This window comes from Lineus longissimus, chromosome 5, assembly GCF_910592395.1.
Source record: "Lineus longissimus chromosome 5, tnLinLong1.2, whole genome shotgun sequence".
In the NCBI taxonomy this organism is placed as follows: domain Eukaryota; kingdom Metazoa; phylum Nemertea; class Pilidiophora; order Heteronemertea; family Lineidae; genus Lineus; species Lineus longissimus.
This window is the reverse complement of record NC_088312.1, coordinates 9,520,801-9,541,642: the sequence shown is the minus strand read 5'-3', so window position 1 is coordinate 9,541,642 and position 20,842 is coordinate 9,520,801. Positions and strand designations below refer to the sequence as shown.

Genomic DNA, 20,842 nt, shown 5'->3' with positions numbered 1-20,842 from the left:
ACAGTGCTCTTTTTCCTCCGTCCTATCGCAGGTTCCTCTCCAAAACCAGTGAAGATAAGTATCCAGAATAGTGACCTAGTGCCACTGTTATGTTGGCTTGAATTGCATGATCTTCTTTAGTAGAGAAAGAATGTGAACAAATACTGATGATTGAAGCTTGATTTGATATAAAGTTTATTCCTATAAAAGCAAATTAGCACAGAGAATTCAACCAGACAATATTCAAGGTCCTGAAGTTCTTGCAGACCCAGGGGTCCACACAAAGAGCCTCAATTGACTTCAGAAGTTTCCCACGCCATCATTCACAACCCTCAAAAGACTGAATTATGTTGTGACCTTCAGTAAATAAACTTTTTTAAACTCTTAACTTTCTCTCAATCAAACCCAGTTCTATCCCAAGTTAACTATACAAGACATTAACATCACACTCCATAATGCTTATGACAACGGAAGCAATTATTACAATGATTTGCTGGGCCAATTAATCATCATCAAAGGCTATAACATCATGTCTCTTATGATTTTTAACTATCAACGCAAAACACATTTAATGGTTGATGGTAATTGGGCCATCTAATTTGTTGTACTAAAAATAGCTCACTCCAGTCCATGTCTAGTTTATATGCAACATAAGAAAAAAAGCTTGAAATGATATTGCACATATGTAGTAATTTAATCTCCTACTTCAAGAGCAGTCTTAACATCAGTTTATATCTGATACATGTATCCTAATCAGATTTTAATAAGGCACTGTCATGGCTATAGCACTGAGTATCAATATACATAAAAGCTTCTTGACAGCAGCACAACTTAATTTGCAGTTAGTAACAGAAATGCTTGGCTACAAATCTAGTCTTCAATCGTCTTCACACTTTCCTTCCCTCAAATCTATCAGACGGAAGGTCAACCTCCTCCTGCATCAACATAATGACTTTCTTGGGCTTGAATGGCCGAACTGAATTGTCTATGGCATCTTTGAAATTGTGCATATGGGTCACTTCACATAGAGGTTGTTGAAGTTCACCGTGGCGAATCATATTACAGATATAGCTCAACATATCTGAAGACTCCTTTGTTTGAAGATTCTTGCGATTCCACTCTGTCATCCAAAAACCACGCAGCTGTAGGTCATTAAAGATAAATGAACCAGTTGGCATAGTTACAGGTTCACGTGACATTCCACCATAGGTTACCATTATTCCTCCCTTCTCAATATGGCGAGCAATTTCTGTTGCACTTTTTCCTCCAACACCATTCAGTGCCAACCTAGGTTTTGGTAAAATCTTCCAAGCTTCTTTAGCCTCAGGTTTGCGGAGTTCTTCTTCAGTGAACACCATTGTAGCACCAAGGTCTTTCAGCAGTTCAATCAGTAGCTTCCTATTCTCTCGATCACGAATAATGTTCACAGTTTTCAGCCCGAGCTTAGCAGCAATCTGAATGACAGCCTGACCAACAGCGCTGTTAGCTGCATTCTGAATCACGGTATCTCCCGGCTTTAACATTACAAAGTCATGGAGCATCCTGTATGCCGTGCATGGATTACAAGCCATCGTTGCAGCTCGAACGACAGGAATGTCATTGTCGATTTTACGAAGTTCATGAGGTTTGCAAACTGCATGTGTCCTCCACGTTCCGAAGCCTGAGCCTGCTGGAATAACCCAGTCACCTGGGATGATTCCTTTGACAGAACCTCCCGTCGCCACCACCGTAGCCACACCCTCATTTCCCCCAACTGCTGGCAAAGCTGGCTTGATCGGATATTTGCCTTCAATCATGGTGAGGTCAGCAGGGTTGATAGGAGCAGCCAAGAACCTCACCAGCACTTGCTCTGGTTGCAGAACTTTTGGGAGCTCTAGTTTCTCCTTCTGTAACACAACAACTGGATCACCATAATTCTTGTAAACTATTGAAAAGGTGTCTTTGAAGGTTGATGTACACCTCACCTGGTTCAACTGAACCAAACAACGGCTGACACGGGCGACTGCAGTGAATTTGTGGAACATTTTTTAGCCCTTTTCCTTGTTTACCTTTTGACAGTGACCTTCTTTTTGCAGGAAGTTCATCTGGCTCAGCGCCTGCGCAGAGAACTTAGCAACAAAATAACAAACATGGCGGCCACCAGCGTTTGAACTTTTTCTTTTGGCCCAAATTTTCCGTCATTTTTGACTAAGTTGATGATTAATCGTTGGGTTTTCAACATCGGCTGGTAGAATAATGTCCAAGAAACGTGCAAAGAGTGGATCTGCTGGTGTAGCAAGATGGGAAAGTGGGCTAGCATCAACTCCTTTTTGCGACGTAAGTTTCGTGTGCTGGTTGCATGCATTGCTGTACATACATGTATGTATACGTGAACAGGTGCCCGTGACGTCATCACTCAGACTCATCGTCATTGATTCATTCATTGTGGAAGTTGTTATGTTATAACCCTTTTACGCTTTTGGGTCTTCAACTTATAAAGCTTTTCATTGTGATTGACTCCTCCGCTAGAGAGAGCTAGACCGGGTCTCGCTCTCTCTCTCTCTCAGTCTCTGTCTCTGTCTCTGAATCTGTCTCTGGAGACTCTGTCACTCTACCTGTCCTTTGACTTGTGTGCGTGACCAACCATGATATCACCTGTAGGCCTACCACACCAGTACCTTACCATGCTGACCAGGGGCAGAACTTGAGTTTAAATAACTCAACTGGCAACCCCGAAAAACCAGGTGGCAATAGCCCTGTGACTGCTGAGTGCTTTTTAAAAAATTCTTTGGGCGCTGGCCAGGTACCGGTAAATGACATCAAAGACAAAAAATTGCTTGGGGTGGGGGCAAGATATGCTTATCTATCAGAAGATATGCCGAGCTATGCTTATCTATTGCAACATTTTTATATTGTATGTTGCATTAATTGTACTATTGGAATCTTTATGTCTATTTTCAGGATAACTGGAAAGCAAACATCTATTTTCTTGCTGGAAATAAACTAGAGGACAACAGTCATATTGATGTATTAGGGACTGGAGTGAATGCAGGAACAAGGAGATTGTTCAGCTTTTTTTCCAAAGATGAACTTTATAATCAGGTAAATGATTGGTTGATTAGGTGGATTAGCCTTTTAAAAAGAAATGTTTGACTATTGTCTTCAGGATGGTATAAAAGAATATTTGGGAATGTCATCTAATTAATCATATGTAAATGTGCCTTAATTCTTAGATATCAAACATTCTTTTCAGGTTCGCGATCTTGGCAATCCCAAATCCAAGAAATCCAAAGAAACACCAGCAAATTATGAAGTGTGTGAACCTTGCAAACAGCACCTTGATGCCGGTGAAGATATCCCATTGCCCTTGCTGGCGAAACTTGTCAAATTCAAGTTGCTGGCATGCAAGGACAATGACAAGAGAAGGAGGGATGCTGAGAAAAAGGTAAACACTATCCAGAAAATTTCAATGTACCGGTAATACCGTATCCAAAATTCTGCGTACATACATATATGTGCAGAACCAGAAGAAAAAATGTGTGAGTGAGTTTCTGATCAGACTCTCAAGAGTCAAGATTGTGTTTCTTTATCATTCATAGTAGAAAAGATGCAGTTACTGTGGGTTCAAGTTAGTAATGCCACCCATTTCATCTGAGTAGACTACAATCAGAGTTACAGTGGAACCTACCTTTTCATAGCTCTCTATGATCTAATTTATGATGTAGTGCAATTGCATTATCAACTGAAAAGATAAATGATGATTGAATATGTCTGTCTTCACCTCTTCAGGCTGCTGCGGAAAAAGACAAACCTGGTGGTAAGGGAGGGAAGGGAGACAAGAAGGACCGGGCCAAGTCTCCAGGGAAGAAGGGCGGCAAGAAAACACCAGATCCTCCATCTGCCAAGAAAGAGAGCAAATTGAGAAAGCGCGGAGATGAGGACTTAGACAGCAAATATATTGGTGAGCAATTTCATAATGGATTTTACTTATTTGTCATTACTGCAGATGTTCTTATTTCTGAAGAAAAATTCAACGTCAATGGCTTGATTTGACGCTGTTTAAAACCTGCGTTACGAGGTGCCTAAAATTGAGGTGAGAGGGTTCAGTTTTTCCTAGTCGAAAATATAGCCTGGCTACTTTCCATCTCTGAGAGATGACTTGTGAGCAGTGGTAACATCAACAAACATAGGCAATGCATGCTAAGCACAATCAGATGATCTTGAATTGAAGCGCATGACATGTCCCAATTGCAACTAGTTACCAGCCATGACTTTGATAATGGTTGTTTTAAAGAAAAATTCTGTAATTGAATCAAAATGTGATAAAGTCGCCCAGTATCATTTTGACTAGCTTGTGTCTTGAGAATGCTGTTTTCCTTCCAAGGATTAAATAGTGTATCTCTTCAGATGATGAGCCTGATGATGGTCCAAACCACTATGTGCTGGTGCATGGATTCACTGAGCCGTACTTGATCACCCTCTTGGACGAGCTGGGCATCACTGTAGAAGCCATCATCAAAGTGAAGTCTCAAGATTACTCCCAATTTGAGAAGCCTACAGATGACCAACAAGTGCCACCACCAGTAGCGGATGAGGGTATGCGACATGTTTAAATTCTATATAACCAAGTCACCTTGGTAGAACTAGCTACTGACTCCTATTCCCATTGATAGAATCTTGCATGATAAAAGTGTAACGACTGTATGTTGCAACTATTCGAAATTGAATTCTTAGAAGAAGAATCTGAATAGTTTGAATGAATGGAATTTTCGTTTGTGGAATAACATCACATTTTTCATATCAATGCAGTTGACTTTCATCAGGCTTGAGTGTATCTTATAGAAGAATGTCACCAAGTTATTAGCTCTTCGTTTATTATCATTCCTCATAACTTTTATATTTAAGCCGCAGAGGAAGAAAAGCTTCAAAAGTTAAATGCGGAAAAAGAAAAAGTGCAGACATTCTGGAGAGACATCTTACCAATTCTGCAAAAGTGTGCTCCTCAGTCAAAGCTTCATGATCTTGCCAGGTTGGAATATGTGGTAAAGAACCTCATCATACCAGAAAACATGGAGGACAATGAGAAAAAGGTGGGTGTCTTGGATCATGTAAAACTTATGACATGGGAAGAATTAGATACTCATTAATGTACATAATGTATCTTCCAATATATCATTCTCTATTTCGGTGAGAGATGGTACTTTAAATAGTTTGTCTGCACATCTTAGCTGGAAGTTTGTTTATGACCTTTCTGTTCCTGTTTTACAGACCGAGTTTGCTGCCACCCTGTATGAAGACATCGCCTGTATGTGCTATGACTTGATTGACTATAAAAGACAGTACCATAACTACCTGGAGAATATGAAACTGCTTCAAGTTCCTATTGCTGTCCCTCAAGGAGGAGCAGCCATGGCAGAGGCTGTATCAGTTGGATCAGGCCTGGATAAGTCTGGAAGTCAAGAGGTAGCAACTGCGGCAACGACCCCCGAGGCAGACATGAGATACTACAATGACTTGATGAACACTCTACCCCAGGAGAGCATCAGTGTGGAACTGGTGATGCATTGCATGTTAGAGCAGGTGAGTATAGTTGATACTACTACAAGAACGGGGAAGATGTGGGCTGAATGCAGTGTAGATTATCTCAGTCCTCTGTTTGGCATAATGTGCAACTGTACTGTGGCAGTTTCAGCCAGTGGTTGTCAGAAGTGACTGGCATTTACTTCAGTCTGAAGTACTGCTGTCCTTAAGACAAAAGCATGATATTGATGATATTTTACTCTCTTTAGCTGCAAGCCACTGAAGAAGACCGCCAGCCTCCCAGTGAAACCCCTGCACCTATCCATTCCGATGGCCTGGACTCTCAACTTTCCAGCCATCTCAACCAGATAGCTTTCAAACTTGCCCTCTCAAGTGAAGAACAACAGTCTCTAGAACCTGAAATAGCTGTCCCAACACGTACGCAGGAGAAACTAAATCAACCCAAGCTTGTGAGCGCCAATGATGATATTTCCATCCGGACAGATCACTTGAAAACAGTTGATGGTTTCAATCCTAAAACGGCTGAGATTACCATGTTGAAGTATTTGCCATTTGCTGGTATGTCTCACCTGCCTGCGCCTTCATCCAGGACAGCTAAAGAGAGGGCTGCACGCCTACAGGAACTCATTCATTTCTGTGCTACAGGTGGTCTATCGCAATCAGGTAGGTGTTCATTTCACATTCTTAGAAATTTCTTTAACATCCCAAATGTTTCAGTTGATTTCAGGGCTAGCCGGATCAGGCATGGCCTCATTGGTTATACTGCAACCTGCTTTAACATCTGTAGATTACTTATTTTACAGATGACCTATTAAGTCAAATTTGACAAAGCTATTCAATTCAATTCAGTCCTACAAAAAAGAGTGAAATCAATTTGTATGTCCCGGTATGTTTGACTACAGTGTTGGCGCAGGTATCCAACTTAACTTGACATCGGCCTTGGAGATACAGTGTTAACTTCATTTATCCCTTTTCTCGTCCAGTTTTGTTAAGAGTGGTGATGCCATCTTTTCCCAAAATTCATCTCGGTAAAAGAGTTTGAAATTGCTGTGGTGTGAGATTATCTCTTTAGTGTGGTACATTTTGTTACAAATGTGCTTCTTACATTTATTTTAAAACTTTATTTCCTTGCATTGATAACGCCATTAAGGTTAAGTTAGTAGCGTGATTTTAAATGACATTTTCAAAAGTGCTTTCATTCGGGTTTGTGGTGTGAATTGGGTGAAATTGAACCTTGATTTGATGCACACTGTCATACTTGTGCAACAAATGAAGCTATCACAAATTGACTTCCTCATTATTGTACCTGGTAAATTTTCTTAATTCAAATGGAAGATAAAATACTGTAACTTCTGATTTAACTTAAAACTGTCAATTTATTGCTTTCGTGTCTCAACAACACACCATGATTCCATTGAGCAGTTGTGGATATTGTTAAATGATTGATGCACAACCCATGCTTTTTCCTTATCTTTAGAAATTGACCGAGCATTCAAGCAGTTTGTCTTTGAGTGCATGGACCTGACGAGCACAGACATCAATGGTTTCATCATCACAAAGGAGGGAGAAGGCGCGCACCACTCAGTGATACCATGGGACGACCCTTACCCATTCTTCAAAGGGATGATACCAGTCTCAGAGAAGAGGAAGTCAATCATAGCAATGGAAAGCGTCTCGACCATGTCCTCTGGGGAAAGATCAGGTAATTGTTTTGAGGGTTCCCATATTATTTCCACTGAGTTAGTTGTAAATAAACCATTGGTATGATGAATTAAAGCTGTTTGTCTGCTGGGAATTCTAAAAAGATAAGATGTTGACCGTATAACCAATGTTTGTTTATCAATTTGGTCACTTTCTATCAGGTAAAAGTTTGGCTTAATGAAAAAAATAGTTGCAATGTCTGTTTTTTCTATCTAAACTAAAACATTTTACAGGTGCCAAGTCTCCTACTGGTGATCTTAAGTCCAATAGCAACTATGGAAGTACGGCAGGTTCAAGGTCACATTCCGCTGAAGGGTCAAGGCCATCCACCCCTGGCATTCTTAGGTCAAGGTCATGCTCTCCAAACAGACCAAAGTCTAGAGGAAGTCAGGCGTCAGGTGTGTATCAAAGTTAAACAATGCGATTTCTGTGATTTTGAGACACTTCCAATTAATGAGTAAGGGGAGTGTCATATTCCTGGAATGGGAATGCTCTGTTCTGATTTTCATGAAGTGTGCAGTGCTTGATCTAAAATGATTGTTATGATGCATTATGCATGTATGTTGTGTAAAGAATTCTATTCTGTTTTGATTAATTAACCACTGTTTGATTACTTTTTGTTCCACAGATGATAATATATCAGACAGGAAAATTTCCCTTGGTGGAACAAGTCAGTATTATAACCCATAGTGTATTTACCGGTAGCCATCTTCATACTTAAAGGGCCTTCAGATATTTGTCAAAATAGATTTGATCTCATCAGGAGAATATCTCTGTTTGAGTTGAGATAGTTCATTGTTACAAGCCAATCTAAAGGGAAGTGAAGGGATTATAATGGTACCATACATATGTCCCTTGTGATATCTGTAAATATGTGATGGTAGATTTGACTGTTTTAAGCAATTTGATACTGATATCTGAGGTGTCTTTGATTTACAGTTGGCTATGCTACGGTGATGGGCCTGACAAATCACATTGCAACGTAGCACACGCTTCAACTGTTTCAGTTGGGTAATCATTGAGTACATACCAGGGTGAATGAGGGCTGGCTAAGAAAAAATGCTGTCCCTCTTGTTTCTGCACAGATTTTCTTTTGATAGCAATGGTAACAAAATCCCACACTGTATTTGCTCAATGGATTGCCCTTTAGTTTGCTGTGGAATTTCAGGGAAATGTTGTGGCACTATTTGGTATATTTGGTGTGTGCAATTATCTTTACCATCGCACCACATAATAATTTACCCTGAAGGTTCATTCTACCAAAAGGTACCTGTTGGAGAATTTGAATGAATTACACTATCATGTGCTCTGAAACAATAGCATGATTTGTGTGTTCTTTGCCTGCAATTTTTACCCTCCATTCTGTCAAAATGTTTCCCCAGCAAGCCCTGCATTGCCCTGAAGTTCCACAATGAAACCTTATATACATGTATTTTCATGACCCTCATCCTACATGTAGTCCATTACAACAAAACCTAACCCAAATAACATAAAGAGTATCAACATCACTGTACTTGTAAAGACTACCCTGGTCAAATGGAATGGACAATGACTTGTGCTAAACTCACCAAGCTAGTCTTTCACAATTATTAGATATGGGCTCATTGGTGATTGGGGTAGAGGTTTACACACCAAGATATCACAGTCATGAAAAACGCTCCTGTTTTTTATCTTCATTGTCTTAGCCTTGGTGATGGTGTCCTTGATGTAGCCTCAGGTGACTTCTGTACTAGAGTAAATCATTTGTTGTATAGGTACATGTAACAATAACGTCTATAGCTACATTTAACCTAATTGTTTGTCAACAAGATACTTACCTGTAACTTTCACATTAGTAGCAATTACAGGATAAAATGAAGATATGTGTAGAGCTTAGAGCTAAGAGCGTTGGTACTGGCTGTTCTTAGCCACAGAGACAGTTATAAGATTTGTCTTGGTGAGAAGTGTTTGTATAATGTGTCCAGGTTTAATTTCTTTGCCTAGACTTGTCGCCACAAATCAAAAACTCGATACCAGTCATGGCTTTTGGCGATGTGTACCCAAAGGTTACCAGTCACTCACAGCAATTTCAATTGACCATGGGTAGGAGTTATGTGAGCTGATTGTCTTCAAATATTTTCTATCTTCTTCTACAGTTGCATTGAGTTTGTGGTGTTGAGTTTGGTAGGTTCCTCGCGGCGATAGTGCAACATACATCTAGATATAATAAAAATGATCTGACTGTAAACTATTCTACTTTCAAGTGCATTCTGTGAGATTTGGTAACGATCATGAGGGTGCACCACTTGAGCCATTAGCTGACAGCCCTGAGCCTGACAAAACACTTGAGGAGTCTATGAACGAGGTTGTTAATGCTGAGAAGAGGAATCTAGACCAGTGGTGCTTTGCTGAACACTATGAACCAGAACTTCTTCTCCAGGTGAGTCAGACAGACTTTTTGAGTTTTTCAACACAAAACTTATCAGTTTTGCCAAAATGAAATCAGGTATAACACACATGGTAACAATAGAAAGTGCAAATAAGAGCTTTCCAGTGAAGGGCTTGGCTTGTTGATATGTTTTGACACTTTTCTAACTTTTTGGTTAATTTCTGTGTCCTGCACATTTCATCAAATGTCACCGGACCTTAGTTATCATAAAAGAAAGTTCCTTAATACCAAGCTTCGATTGTTCTTGCAGGTGTTGAGGAAGGCCTCAGAGCGTCTCCCATACGTCGACACATACTATCATAAGCGTGATCATACCCTCATGATCTGCCTACACAATCCCCACAGTGCTGAACTACAGAGTTATGTGGATTGGGAGAGTAACCTCCATTCTAATGTTGGATTCAGGTAATTTGCATGGAATGGGCAGTGCCACTGCAACTATAGGCCTATTGATGAATGCCAAATTAGTGGTTCAAGTACATAATGAGTTACCAGCACTCGCAGCCTTGTGTTCAGTACAAATTGCTATGAGACATGATCTGTGTCACCTCTTTGAAGAAAGTCTAGACTATAGTTTATATGTGACAACTTGACTTGTCCTCCTTCTTTTCTCATCTACTTTCAAATGCAATTGAGTTGCTCAAATGCAATTGAGTTGCAAACACAACAGTCTAAGAAAAGGGCTCAAGTCAGTGTGTCTCATCAGAGAAGAATCTGTCTGAAATTCCATTTTACTCCCTTTTCAGGAATTACCTTGAGCATGTGTCCGAGTCAATATCTGAATGGACAACTGCAGAGGAAGCTAAATTCCAGGCGGAATTGTTACGTCGTGAGCTGGAGAAACTACAGAAGGAGGAAGAAGCAGCGTCATCACGTCCGAATTCTGGCAAGAAAAGTCGTCAGAGATCTAAATCTCCTAAGAAGTCATCCTGTGAGTAAATACTCTCTTCTTTTTCTCTGCTTTCACTCGAGAGTCCCTCCCGCTTTGATGATGAAATTTGCTGTAGTTTGGGGCAACTGTTCTCAATACAGCGGGAAAGTATCCTCTGGCCAAGTTTGCATCTGATCACTTTTGATTCAGTGTAGAGAAACAGTAGTATGATCACCATTCCAAGCATTTTGAACCTTTCCTTATTTTGTAATATTGATATTAAAATCATATTAATCTCTGTGAAGGGTGTCTTGATTAATTGAACGGTCACCTTTAACAGCAAAGAAGGGCTCACGTTCGTCCAGTCAAGAGAGAGCCGAGACGCCGTCTGATCCGTTTGTTCGGGCCAACAGTCTGAAGGCTCTGAAGGTGGAACAAGATAGGATCAGAGCAGAAGAAGAGGCCAAAGAAAGAGAGAAAGAAGACAAGAGGGCTAAGTCTGCACAGAAAAAGGTGAGATGTCGAAACAGTTGATCACTGCCCTTCTCCAGTATGTCCTGTTCATCTCCATACCTTTGTCCAGAGATGATTCTCTCTGAAAGTGATCATTCCCTCCTTCGACATTTATGTTCAAAATTCTAGACAAGCAGAAATTGACATGGATCAAGTTGCCAAGTACTACCTTTAGCGTTTTTTAAAGCTTTGGATTCTGTTGATGATTGTCTTGAGAGGCAAACTTGTTTGTCATTTTGAGCTAACTATTGAGAATGGAATGGAATGGATGTTCACAGTGCTCATAAGAGTTCGGTTAGTAGGGCATTTCTCTCAGACCTAATTATATATTTCCCTCCCTCTAGGCAAACAAGGAAGCTTTGGAGAAGGAGAAAGCTGAAAAAGAAAAGAAAGACAAAGAGAAGCGACCGGGTTCTCGTGGAAGTGCCAAGTCGAGGAAGTCCAGCCGCAATGAAAATAAAGATGATCTGGACAAACAACCAGAAGAACCACAGGAAGAGGAACCATACTGGCCAGTAAGTAATTAGCCTGTGTATAATCAACAAGGCTGTAAGAAAACAAAATAGTTTCTGGCTAACCTATAGTTGATAGTCAATGTTTTTCATGACATTTCGCTTTATCTAATTCCAGTTCCATGGCTATGATGTTGGCAATGATCTCATCCATGCGTCAGGTTCTATCTCGACACTGTTCCCAGCTGATGGAGGCCAGATCAGGACGGAAAGGACAGACTTCGTCCAAGGTTCCTCCGTCGTCAAGACAACTGTCCAGAAGGATGGCCACATGTTCTGTATCCATGTTGTTGACCCGATTGAGCCTGATGAGGATGCTGAAGCCAATGAGGACGAGATGATCAGAATAGCCACGCCGAGGGATCCAACACCACAGGGAGAACCTGCGGATGAGGTGGAAAAGTCTGAACTAGAGAAACCAGAGAAGGAAGAAGAAGGTTTGTGTCTTATCATTGTTTATTATCTAAAGTGTATTGTTTTTTCTCCTACTTGAAAAAGAACAAAGCACTGTCAACAAACTTTTTTTCTTTTAAATTTAAATCCTTTCCTTCCAGCAGAAACAGGAGACCCGGTAGAAGAAGTTTCTGAAGAAGCTGAAGAAATTATTGAGATGGTGCCCCAAGAGCAGCCTTCCAAACCATGTGTCAGCTACTTCGGTTCCTTCAGTGCAAAGTTTGAGGATGGCATGGTTCTTGCGCTGAGCACCTTTGGAGAAAATGGAGCACCAGATATCAAGAAGCCTGAGCCAGAACCATACGTTCCTCCAAACGTGCCTAGGAGCCCGAGTCCTGGACCAAATAAGGATCAGTCCCCCACAAAGGGCAAGCGTGACAAATCAAGGGAGAAGGCTTCAACACCCGAGCCATCGTTGCAGGATGAGGAGGTCAAAGGGGATGCTCCTGAGGAACCTGCTGCCCCTCCACCGCAGGGATTCCAACAACTGTTCATCACTTGTCCAGATGGCCTCCACGTGCAGTACGGTCTTGAAGCTAGCTATGGTAAGGACGATTTGCAATTTCCCTACCCTGATGATGATGATAAATACTTCTATATCGCTTTATCCAATATTGTTTCATCGCTCAAAGCGCTTTACATTATATCAATGTCTGATTGTTTTATTCAGGGATAAAATCTGAGTGTGAAGATGGCCTATCCAGCATTGTTGTGAGACAGAGTTACCCATTGAAATCACGTGGCATCAATGATTGTGAGAAGACGAGACGAGTGCCTGCCATGCAGGAAGGTAGCAGGATCATCACTAAGGAGGGAACAATTATCAAGACCATGGTTGATGGCACTGCACAGGTCAGTTGGAAAAATGGGGCGATGATGTATAGAGCTTATCATGTCTTTTTTGGCCTACCTGATTGGAACTTTTGGCCCAGAGACTTAGATCATGAATCTAATTGTTGGAATAGGCTATTTGTTTTACAATTTCATTCCCTTTCTCCAGGTGTTGTTCCCAGATGGCAAAGTCAGCAGCCTGAGTGGTTTTAGCTTGCCTAAACCTGTCAGTCGCAACAGCTCTCCTCAACGTGCCGGTAGTGCCTCTCGTAGTCCACGTGCAGAAGACCGTGAAACCCCTACAAAGAAGGCAAGCAAAGGGCGGAAACCTAGTGGGAAACAGGAGAAGGAAGAAAAGGAGGAGGAAAAGCCAGGATTCTGGATGACAACCCTGGCAAGCGGGGAGAGAATTTCAACCAAGGCTGATGGGTTGACCAAGTTACCTGCTCAAGATGTTCCACTTTGTGTGGCTACCGATCCTGAGACAAGGCAGCGTATGATTACTCGCGATGACCGAGTTATCATAGTGGAGCATCCAGATGGTACAATGATCGTTGAGCACAGTGAAGGCACCCGTATCACCCGGTACTACAGGAATACAGAGGTCACCATCACAGCAGAAGATGCAGATGAGACTGGTAAGTTGAGGACCAAGTTCGAGCTTAAAACCTAAACTCTTTAATTGGCATCTGTCAGATGGGACAGTAATAAGTAGTGGTCCAGTGTAAATGTTATGTCAGGACAACTAAAAGACCCCACATGGGTGGACAGTGGACCATAGTGGACTCGCACTTCTACATGCACAGGCTGATGCCTCTGAGCTGAACTGACAATCATAACCATAAGACACTATTCATGAAAGATAACCCTTCTTTATTCCATTTTCAGGTGAGGAGCCTGAAATTCAAACTATTGTTGAAAAGTTCATCAAAGTCGAATGTCCAGGATATGCAACTATTGAATTCAATCAAGATACTGGGGAGTGCTTCACACTCTTTGGTTCTGGCAGTTTCATCCAAACTCTACCAGACGGATCCTACTTCATGGACTACCATGATGGCGGCAAGCTGGAGATCAGCGCCGAGGGAACGTCAACATACATTCCTAAACCAAACAATGACCTTGTCTGTACTGACGTAACCCAGGAACTCGTGTACACCATGCGTCACCATTCTGAAATGATTTGCGAAACCATAGACAATGAGAAGAATGTATTCGGTGTGAAATTTAACGGGGAGACATCCGTAACATTGGCGAATGATAACGACATACTTTCCTCTTCATCGGATGACATACTTGACATTAAAACGCCGCCCAAGAGGATGGTGACATACAGACAACATGCGCCGAGATTCTTTATAATGCATGCTGATGGTAGCGGTACTGAAATGCTGCGATACCAGGATATCTCTGAGTATCTCTCCTTGGCAGAAGCTGATCCGAATGTGGCTGTTCTCAAAGATCCATTGGCTGATTATCCAGGAGTCATGGGAATCACCATCCTAAAACCAGCAGCTAAAGGAATTTCCGAACAGTGGCTTAAACAGTATGATGAACCTACCATAGTACCAAATGGATTGCGTTCTAGGGATTTGAAATCATTGCCTTCTAAGGAGGCTAAGAAGGAGGGCCCAGAATTTGGCACCACACTTGGACAAGGTCTTGCAGTGGGGTCTGCAGTCAAGCCTCCACCACTCCCAGTTCCACCCAAATGTCCTCAAGTGCTAGAGTTGAGGCAACTCGTACAGTTCAAACCAGTCACTGAAGAACTAAGATGCATGTGAGTAGTCACTTTCTTGTCAAATATGCATGAGGTTTACTTTTAATAAATAATGACAATAGTTTATCGTTCAAATGTAGTGATAATCATTGTGAAATTCACTTTAGTGTGTCCCCTGAAAAACCTATTAAAAAACTTTTAGCAGGATTCTTTCTTGATGTTGAGTCTAATGTTAATGAATTGTTGCAGTCTTCAGGACGGTCTGAAGGAGTATGCTGAGTTTGTGAAGCAGAGGTACCAGACATCAGAGGAGCTCCAGGTGAAGGACCCAAGGAATGAGGAGGAGAGGATGATGGCATCTGATCTCATCTCTGAGGCATTGCCTGAAGCCAAGGCAGATGCACTGGGTGAGTAGAATGTGTGCTTCTTGAGTCCTTGGTTTTACGTCTGCTGAATGATCAGTTGACCCTTTCTTTTGATAAGTCTTTGAATCAGAAGTGAAGATTTGAATAAATCCTTATGTTTTCAATGATTTTGTTTTCTGCTGCAGCGTCAGACATCAGTGATGCCTATGAAAAGGCAACTGCCCCTCCACTTCCTACCCCACCACCAACTCCTTTACCGAAAAGAACTCAAGCTGACTGGGAACGCGATGCCAGAGAACTCGCTGAGGAATCTGAGAATAGAAACGCTCTCAGACACCACGCCGTACCATCGTACTTCCACAGTGAGCTCGGCAAGGCGTTTCTCTTGACACGTGCCCCTGATATGGAGGCTTTGATGAAGGAGTTAACAGATGATCCTAGGATTGAAGAGGAAGCTGCCACTCGCAGTGACCACTCTACCCCAGCTTCACCTCAACCTGGTATGTATTTACATCGGCTGGATAGTTTTATCCATCAGTTAAAGATGCAGGGTGATTTCAAGTCTCGGTTGGAGAGTACACTTCATGGTTGACTTTCATGAATGTCTTCATAATTCGGTTCAGGAGGTGATGTACTGCAACCTTACATACAAATCTGAATCTTTGCTTGAGGAGCATTGAACAACTTTGTACCCATGTAGGTACAGTGACGTCAGTGTAATGAACACTTTGCTGTCCATACAATGAAGCCAACTCCATAGGTCTATTGTGCAGCCAGTGATCAAAGCAAATCCCACTTTGATCATAAGGCCTTTCACTACTGTGCTTTCTCTTATGATGTTCTCACATTCCAGAAAACACCACTTCCACTGGACCATCACCCTCAGACACAGGTTGGTCACCCCACCCTGCCTAGGCTGTAGTTTTAATGCTTCTATTCAGTCAGCTATTAGCTTTCAGGTTACTAACAACAATCACAATGCGTTGCCAGTATTGCCAAGAAATATTTTAGAACTGCTTCAGCTAGTGGGAGGGTTTTAACTCTGTCCATGTCACTTTAAACTTAGCATAATCTCATTAGTTAAATTCGGTAAAGTGAATGCCAGGCTAGTCCTAGACAGTCCCTAACTAACTGGGCAATACTAGTCCTGCTGCTAACTCTTCAACGGGATTGCATATATGGATCTCTTGCATGTTTGTGATTAGATTCCTGTCGGTGCAGGGATATGGCGAGGTGCAGAATTAATATTGCCATGTGCATTCACAATCTAATTTCTCTCAGCCTATGTTGAATCTTTTGCTTGCTTTACTTCGTCATTGGTCTGTTGCTGCGGTTTCTTACAAGTCATTGCAGCTATTTTGTTATTACATGTACATGTATTTTGTTACATCAGGTTGATATCATTATCAAGTGAGCATATAGAACTGTAGCTGTCTCTTGTTGATTCCGTGGAGATTTCAAGATACGTGTTACAAAGTTATTAAAAGGTGTGACAGAATTAGAAGTCTCTGCAAGACCCTGGTGATCGATCAACTATTTCTCTCATTTTTAGCTGTGACTGGCAACACTCCATCCAAGCTTCGACCAGGCAACCCTACCCCAGGACATGCAGAGGGCAAGGGCTCCCCGTCACCAATCAGGCCGAACGCCCCTACCCCTGCTCATGCTGATGCCAAGAAAACAGTCCAAGACAGACCAGGTAGGTAACCAGTTTATGTGGTCAGACTTATTTGTCTTTTACGGAATTTGCAATGATGCAGATGATTGTATTTTATTGTGATGTTGGTTATTGAGCTGTGAGTGCCTGATCATGATGTGGAGATTTTAATGCCGGGATCAAAAAGTTTTTGTATTTGATAGAATTTTATATATTTATATTCATTATTCAGGTAACCCTACGCCAAAACATGCTGGAGACAATAACCAAGCTTCGGAGACACCATCGAGTCATTATCCTAGTATTCCTGAGAGGCCTGCAGAGGAAGAGAGTAAGTTTCATTAAAACCTTCTGCCTTGAAATTTGTAAGGGTTATAATAACAGTCTTTTGACATTTAGTTAATTTCTCTCTTACAAACACGATATATTTCTTTCAGGCCCTGATGATGTTTGTGACCCAGATAAGACATCACCACGAGTCACCAGCTTGGAAAAGAATGTGATCGGCCAGCCACGACAGTATGTTGTGAAGGTGCCTGCCTACATCAAGGCTGGTAGGCCCGGGGCACAACCCAATGGCAAGGTGCGTATCTCACTTATTGTTGCAACAGAAATAGAACCTCGTTCTGTAGCAAAATCATTCTCTAACTTGCAGTCTGACAGATGATATTGATATGTTATCTAGTAAATTATTGATATTTCAGTTTGCTCAGGTTGAAGATCCTGTCCGTCGACAGGTGTTCACCTCCTCTGTAGCTGGGGCAACAGAGAAGGGCCACGTCCTCCTGAAGGATCTTCGAGGATTTGAACTGCTCCCAGAAAGGGTCGACTTTGGAATCCTTAGAGAGGGATACACCTATCAATTCCCTGTTCATCTGAAAAACACTGGCGTGGACTCGTGTCGATTCAAGCTTAAGCAGCCACCACCATCAACTGGTCTGAAGGTCCTCTACAAACCTGGTGCAGTAAGTATGCCTGAGCTTCATCGAAACCAAAGGAGTATGCCGTCTACTCACAATAAGATTGTCAAACATCTCCGAGTGTCTACACCAGGGCAGGCTAAAGCAGACTGGCATACTGTCCATGCCAGGGCAAGCAAAATCGATTCCTCAACAAATTTTGAGAAAGTTTTGATTGTCTGGGCGGCTTTGCTTGAAAACACAGTGATATTATGCAGAAAAAGGTTTTTACATCTTAAGAAGTGATTATTCCACTTTGTTATTCACTTTCAGGTTGCTGCAGGCATGAAGACCACATTAGCCATTGAGATTTACGCCATTGCTGTCGGTGTGGAAGGAAACAGTGGAGTGGGCGGTGTTGGTCATGATCTGGAAATCATCACCGAGACAGACAGCCTGATTCTTCCAATTGCTGCAAATATCCTTTTTTTCAAGAAATGCCTTCGTCCTCAGATTTGGTTTGAGCATTCCTAAGTAGTGGATATACAGCTTTTGCTATTTCTTTTACTTCAGTGGTAGTAATGCTTAAGCCACAGCAGCCACTAAAGCCACAGATTTGATGTGATACAAGTCAAACAGGAACTACATGTAGTTGTCTACCTCCTGTCTTACCCTCGTCATCAGCGATTTTGATTAATTTCCTTAACTTTGTTCACCTATCCTGACAGCAGCAGAGTATGACAACAGAGATCCTAAAAATTTGCAACGAGGCAAGAAGGCTGGTGTACAACTCATTTCAACCAAGCCACCCGGAGGGCAGGGAGTAATCAGACCAAGAAAGGATGAGGTATGATGCTGTCCTGAGACAAGATTATTCCTTTAGCTTTAATGGGCATTTTATAGGAATAGAGTCTTCCTATAAGACACTCGATTTGTTTATTAGTCAACCCTGAATTGTCCTTTTGCGACACTTGATATTATATTCTCACCTAAACTCTTTTTTTTCTTTTCAGATGATATGTGTCTGAACTTCTGGATATCTCACCTTCATTATCAGAGACTAAGCTGAGAGGAATATACTGTATGTAGTCTGCATTGTACTGGTAATTGGAGACAATTGTGATTCTTATATTTGGAGTTGACTTCCTCCTTTCCATTGTTATACCAATATCTATTGCTAAAACGCCGTCCATTTTACCATGAAAGTCTGAAATTTGTATACCGTCCTAAGTACAGAACTGTTTATTCAATGCACATTTATTGTAAAAAGTGCACTGCTGCACCTCCGAATCCCTCCATATTTTGTATAAACTGTGATATCAATGTAAATTGTGTACGTATGATATATTGAGGTTTTGTTTGTTAGATAATAAACAGACTTATGTATGAAGGTCAATTTTCGAGTTGTCTTCTTGGTCCAGTAGGTGTCGGTTAGTAGGTGTCGGAAAGTAGGTGTCGGAAAGTAGGTGTCGGAAAGTAGGTGTCGGAAAGTAGGTGTCGGAAAGTAGGTGTCGGAAAGTAGGTGTCGGAAAGTAGGTGTCGGAAAGTAGGTGTCGGTTAGTAGGTGTCAGTTAGTAGGTGTTGGCAAGTAGGTGTCTGTTAGTAGGTGTAGGTAAGTAGGTGTAGGTAAGTAGGTGGCCCAACAGTCCATATCGGTGCAGTGTGAACATTTGTGAAAATGTGAAGGTGCTATTTGATAGAACAAAAACAGTGTCCATTCATCAAAGAGTCCAATGTTGCTCCAGTTAAAACTGCCTAAGTCACATTTGTTTGATTTAGGCATAAAGCAAATCTGTCAAGTCCCAGGCTTTTGACTATACTTCACGTCTGATCTGGCCAGTACCAAGATTTGTGTCATAATGTTGAAATGATCGGTTAACTTTCCCCCATACACCTCTCGGGACAACCTCCAGAAAGCTTGAAAAGGGGCGATGAGGCTATCATCCAGTACAACCAGATTGTGATCACGTTTTCAATATAGTTACACTGTTCTAGAATCCAGCCAAATTTTAAAAAGGTCCTTAAACCAGACTGGAATGCATACTCATCTAGAAGTTTGCCTGGTTGTGATAACGGCACTAATACAGATTGCAATGATGTCGCCAATGCAGCCAGCAGGTTGTGATGATGTCCTCAATACTGCCAGATTGTGATGATTTCTTCAGTACCACCTGATTAGAAAAATGTCATCAGTACAGCCAAGATTGGAATATTGTCATTGCAGACAGATTGAGACTATCAATATGGTCTAATTGGGATGATGTCCTTAACACACCCAGACTTTGATAATGTAATCGTTACACTCCGATTGGGACTGGGGGACAACCAGGTTGTGATATTGGAATGCTGAACCGATAGTGCAACTAGATGATAGATTAAAACCCTGGCCTTCATAACAATACATCCAGCTTGCTCACACCGCTGCCACAGCTAGACAGATGGTCAGATTGTATGTATGAATAGAATGATGAAATGAAGAAGAGATGAGAACATTTTATTGAGCCAACCTGTACAACATCGTGAGTAAATAATTTAACAAGGAAGACAGTCAATTTTTAATATATCTATGATTTCGACATGCAACATACATTTATTTTCGTAAGAAACATTTCTTTGAAAAATCAATCACGTTCTATCTGGTCATAAGCGTCCAGTGACTTCATACATTGGGACACCACATAATAAGACAGTGAGGGGAAATGATAGAGCGCGACGGATGGAAACGGAACTCATCCGAGTTTACAGTAAACGAATCGCGTGGCATGAAGGTAGTTCTTGCTCATCAGCTTATAATTGTCTATCTGCTGAACCTGCATGGGACTCTCAGTTTAGGTTGTGTTGTCCTATTACTGTCTATATCTCTCTAAGGAGCCCGGGAAGGTAAATGGACTATATTTGATGCGACCCTTCGTCCAATATTTTTAATGCCAGCAATCGACGTACATGTACTATACAAACTGAGAGGCCAAGACTGAGCCTGATCTCGAATATGCTTGCACAAAATAACAGTCGCTAACTTTTCTGACTGCCATTGGCCATTTGCCTGTCCCCCTGCGAGGACGACGCATCCGACGAATCGTCTCCTAAATCCTCTTTGGACGGATTATACACATTGTAACGTAACAGTTCATCTGAAAATGTTCTCTGGATGCTGCGTTCTTCACTGTTAATAACACCATCAGTGTCCTTGGGTTGTCTGCCTCCCGTTTCCGCACCGTAGTGGTTGTCCTCTTCCCTTGATGGTCGTTTGCTAAAGTTGTCTTTTTTGTCCTCGTCACACACTGGTAAATGGACAGTAATCCTTTCCGCGCGTTTTCGACTAGAAATCCGAGGGAGTTTCTGCAACCGCGGCCTAGTATTGTAGTCGGTACCGCGATTGACTTCGCGAATTGG

The 20,842-nt window shown here is 41.7% G+C and overlaps 2 protein-coding genes across 4 annotated transcripts; one reads left to right on the top strand and one right to left on the bottom strand.

Moving 5' to 3' along the window:
- Positions 1 to 150: 150 nt before the first annotated feature.
- Positions 151 to 2,056, bottom strand: LOC135487859 (enoyl-[acyl-carrier-protein] reductase, mitochondrial-like). The gene has a single exon (XM_064771981.1). It carries the CDS (start codon positions 2,001 to 2,003, stop codon positions 867 to 869), a length of 1,137 nt encoding a protein of 378 aa, XP_064628051.1. The 5' UTR covers positions 2,004 to 2,056; the 3' UTR covers positions 151 to 866.
- Positions 2,057 to 2,109: 53 nt separating this feature from the next.
- LOC135487529 (sperm-associated antigen 17-like) lies at positions 2,110 to 18,845 on the top strand. Of its 3 annotated transcripts, none has more exons than XM_064771287.1 (31): positions 2,110 to 2,295; positions 2,920 to 3,060; positions 3,212 to 3,403; positions 3,748 to 3,919; positions 4,366 to 4,554; positions 4,864 to 5,048; positions 5,227 to 5,538; positions 5,748 to 6,162; positions 6,977 to 7,201; positions 7,434 to 7,598; positions 7,829 to 7,870; positions 9,444 to 9,619; positions 9,879 to 10,033; positions 10,375 to 10,559; positions 10,840 to 11,012; positions 11,357 to 11,527; positions 11,643 to 11,961; positions 12,082 to 12,522; positions 12,648 to 12,829; positions 12,978 to 13,446; positions 13,697 to 14,588; positions 14,778 to 14,935; positions 15,079 to 15,393; positions 15,747 to 15,785; positions 16,446 to 16,592; positions 16,783 to 16,881; positions 16,988 to 17,133; positions 17,255 to 17,515; positions 17,783 to 17,927; positions 18,166 to 18,296; positions 18,463 to 18,845. In XM_064771287.1, exons 1-31 carry the CDS (start codon positions 2,215 to 2,217, stop codon positions 18,475 to 18,477), a joined length of 6,738 nt encoding a protein of 2,245 aa, XP_064627357.1. In that variant the 5' UTR covers positions 2,110 to 2,214; the 3' UTR covers positions 18,478 to 18,845. The 3 variants fall into 3 exon arrangements, with proteins under 3 accessions (XP_064627357.1, XP_064627356.1, XP_064627358.1); XM_064771286.1 differs by having other exon boundaries at positions 12,079 to 12,522; XM_064771288.1 differs by lacking the exon at positions 7,829 to 7,870 and having other exon boundaries at positions 12,079 to 12,522.
- Positions 18,846 to 20,842: the final 1,997 nt, after the last annotated feature.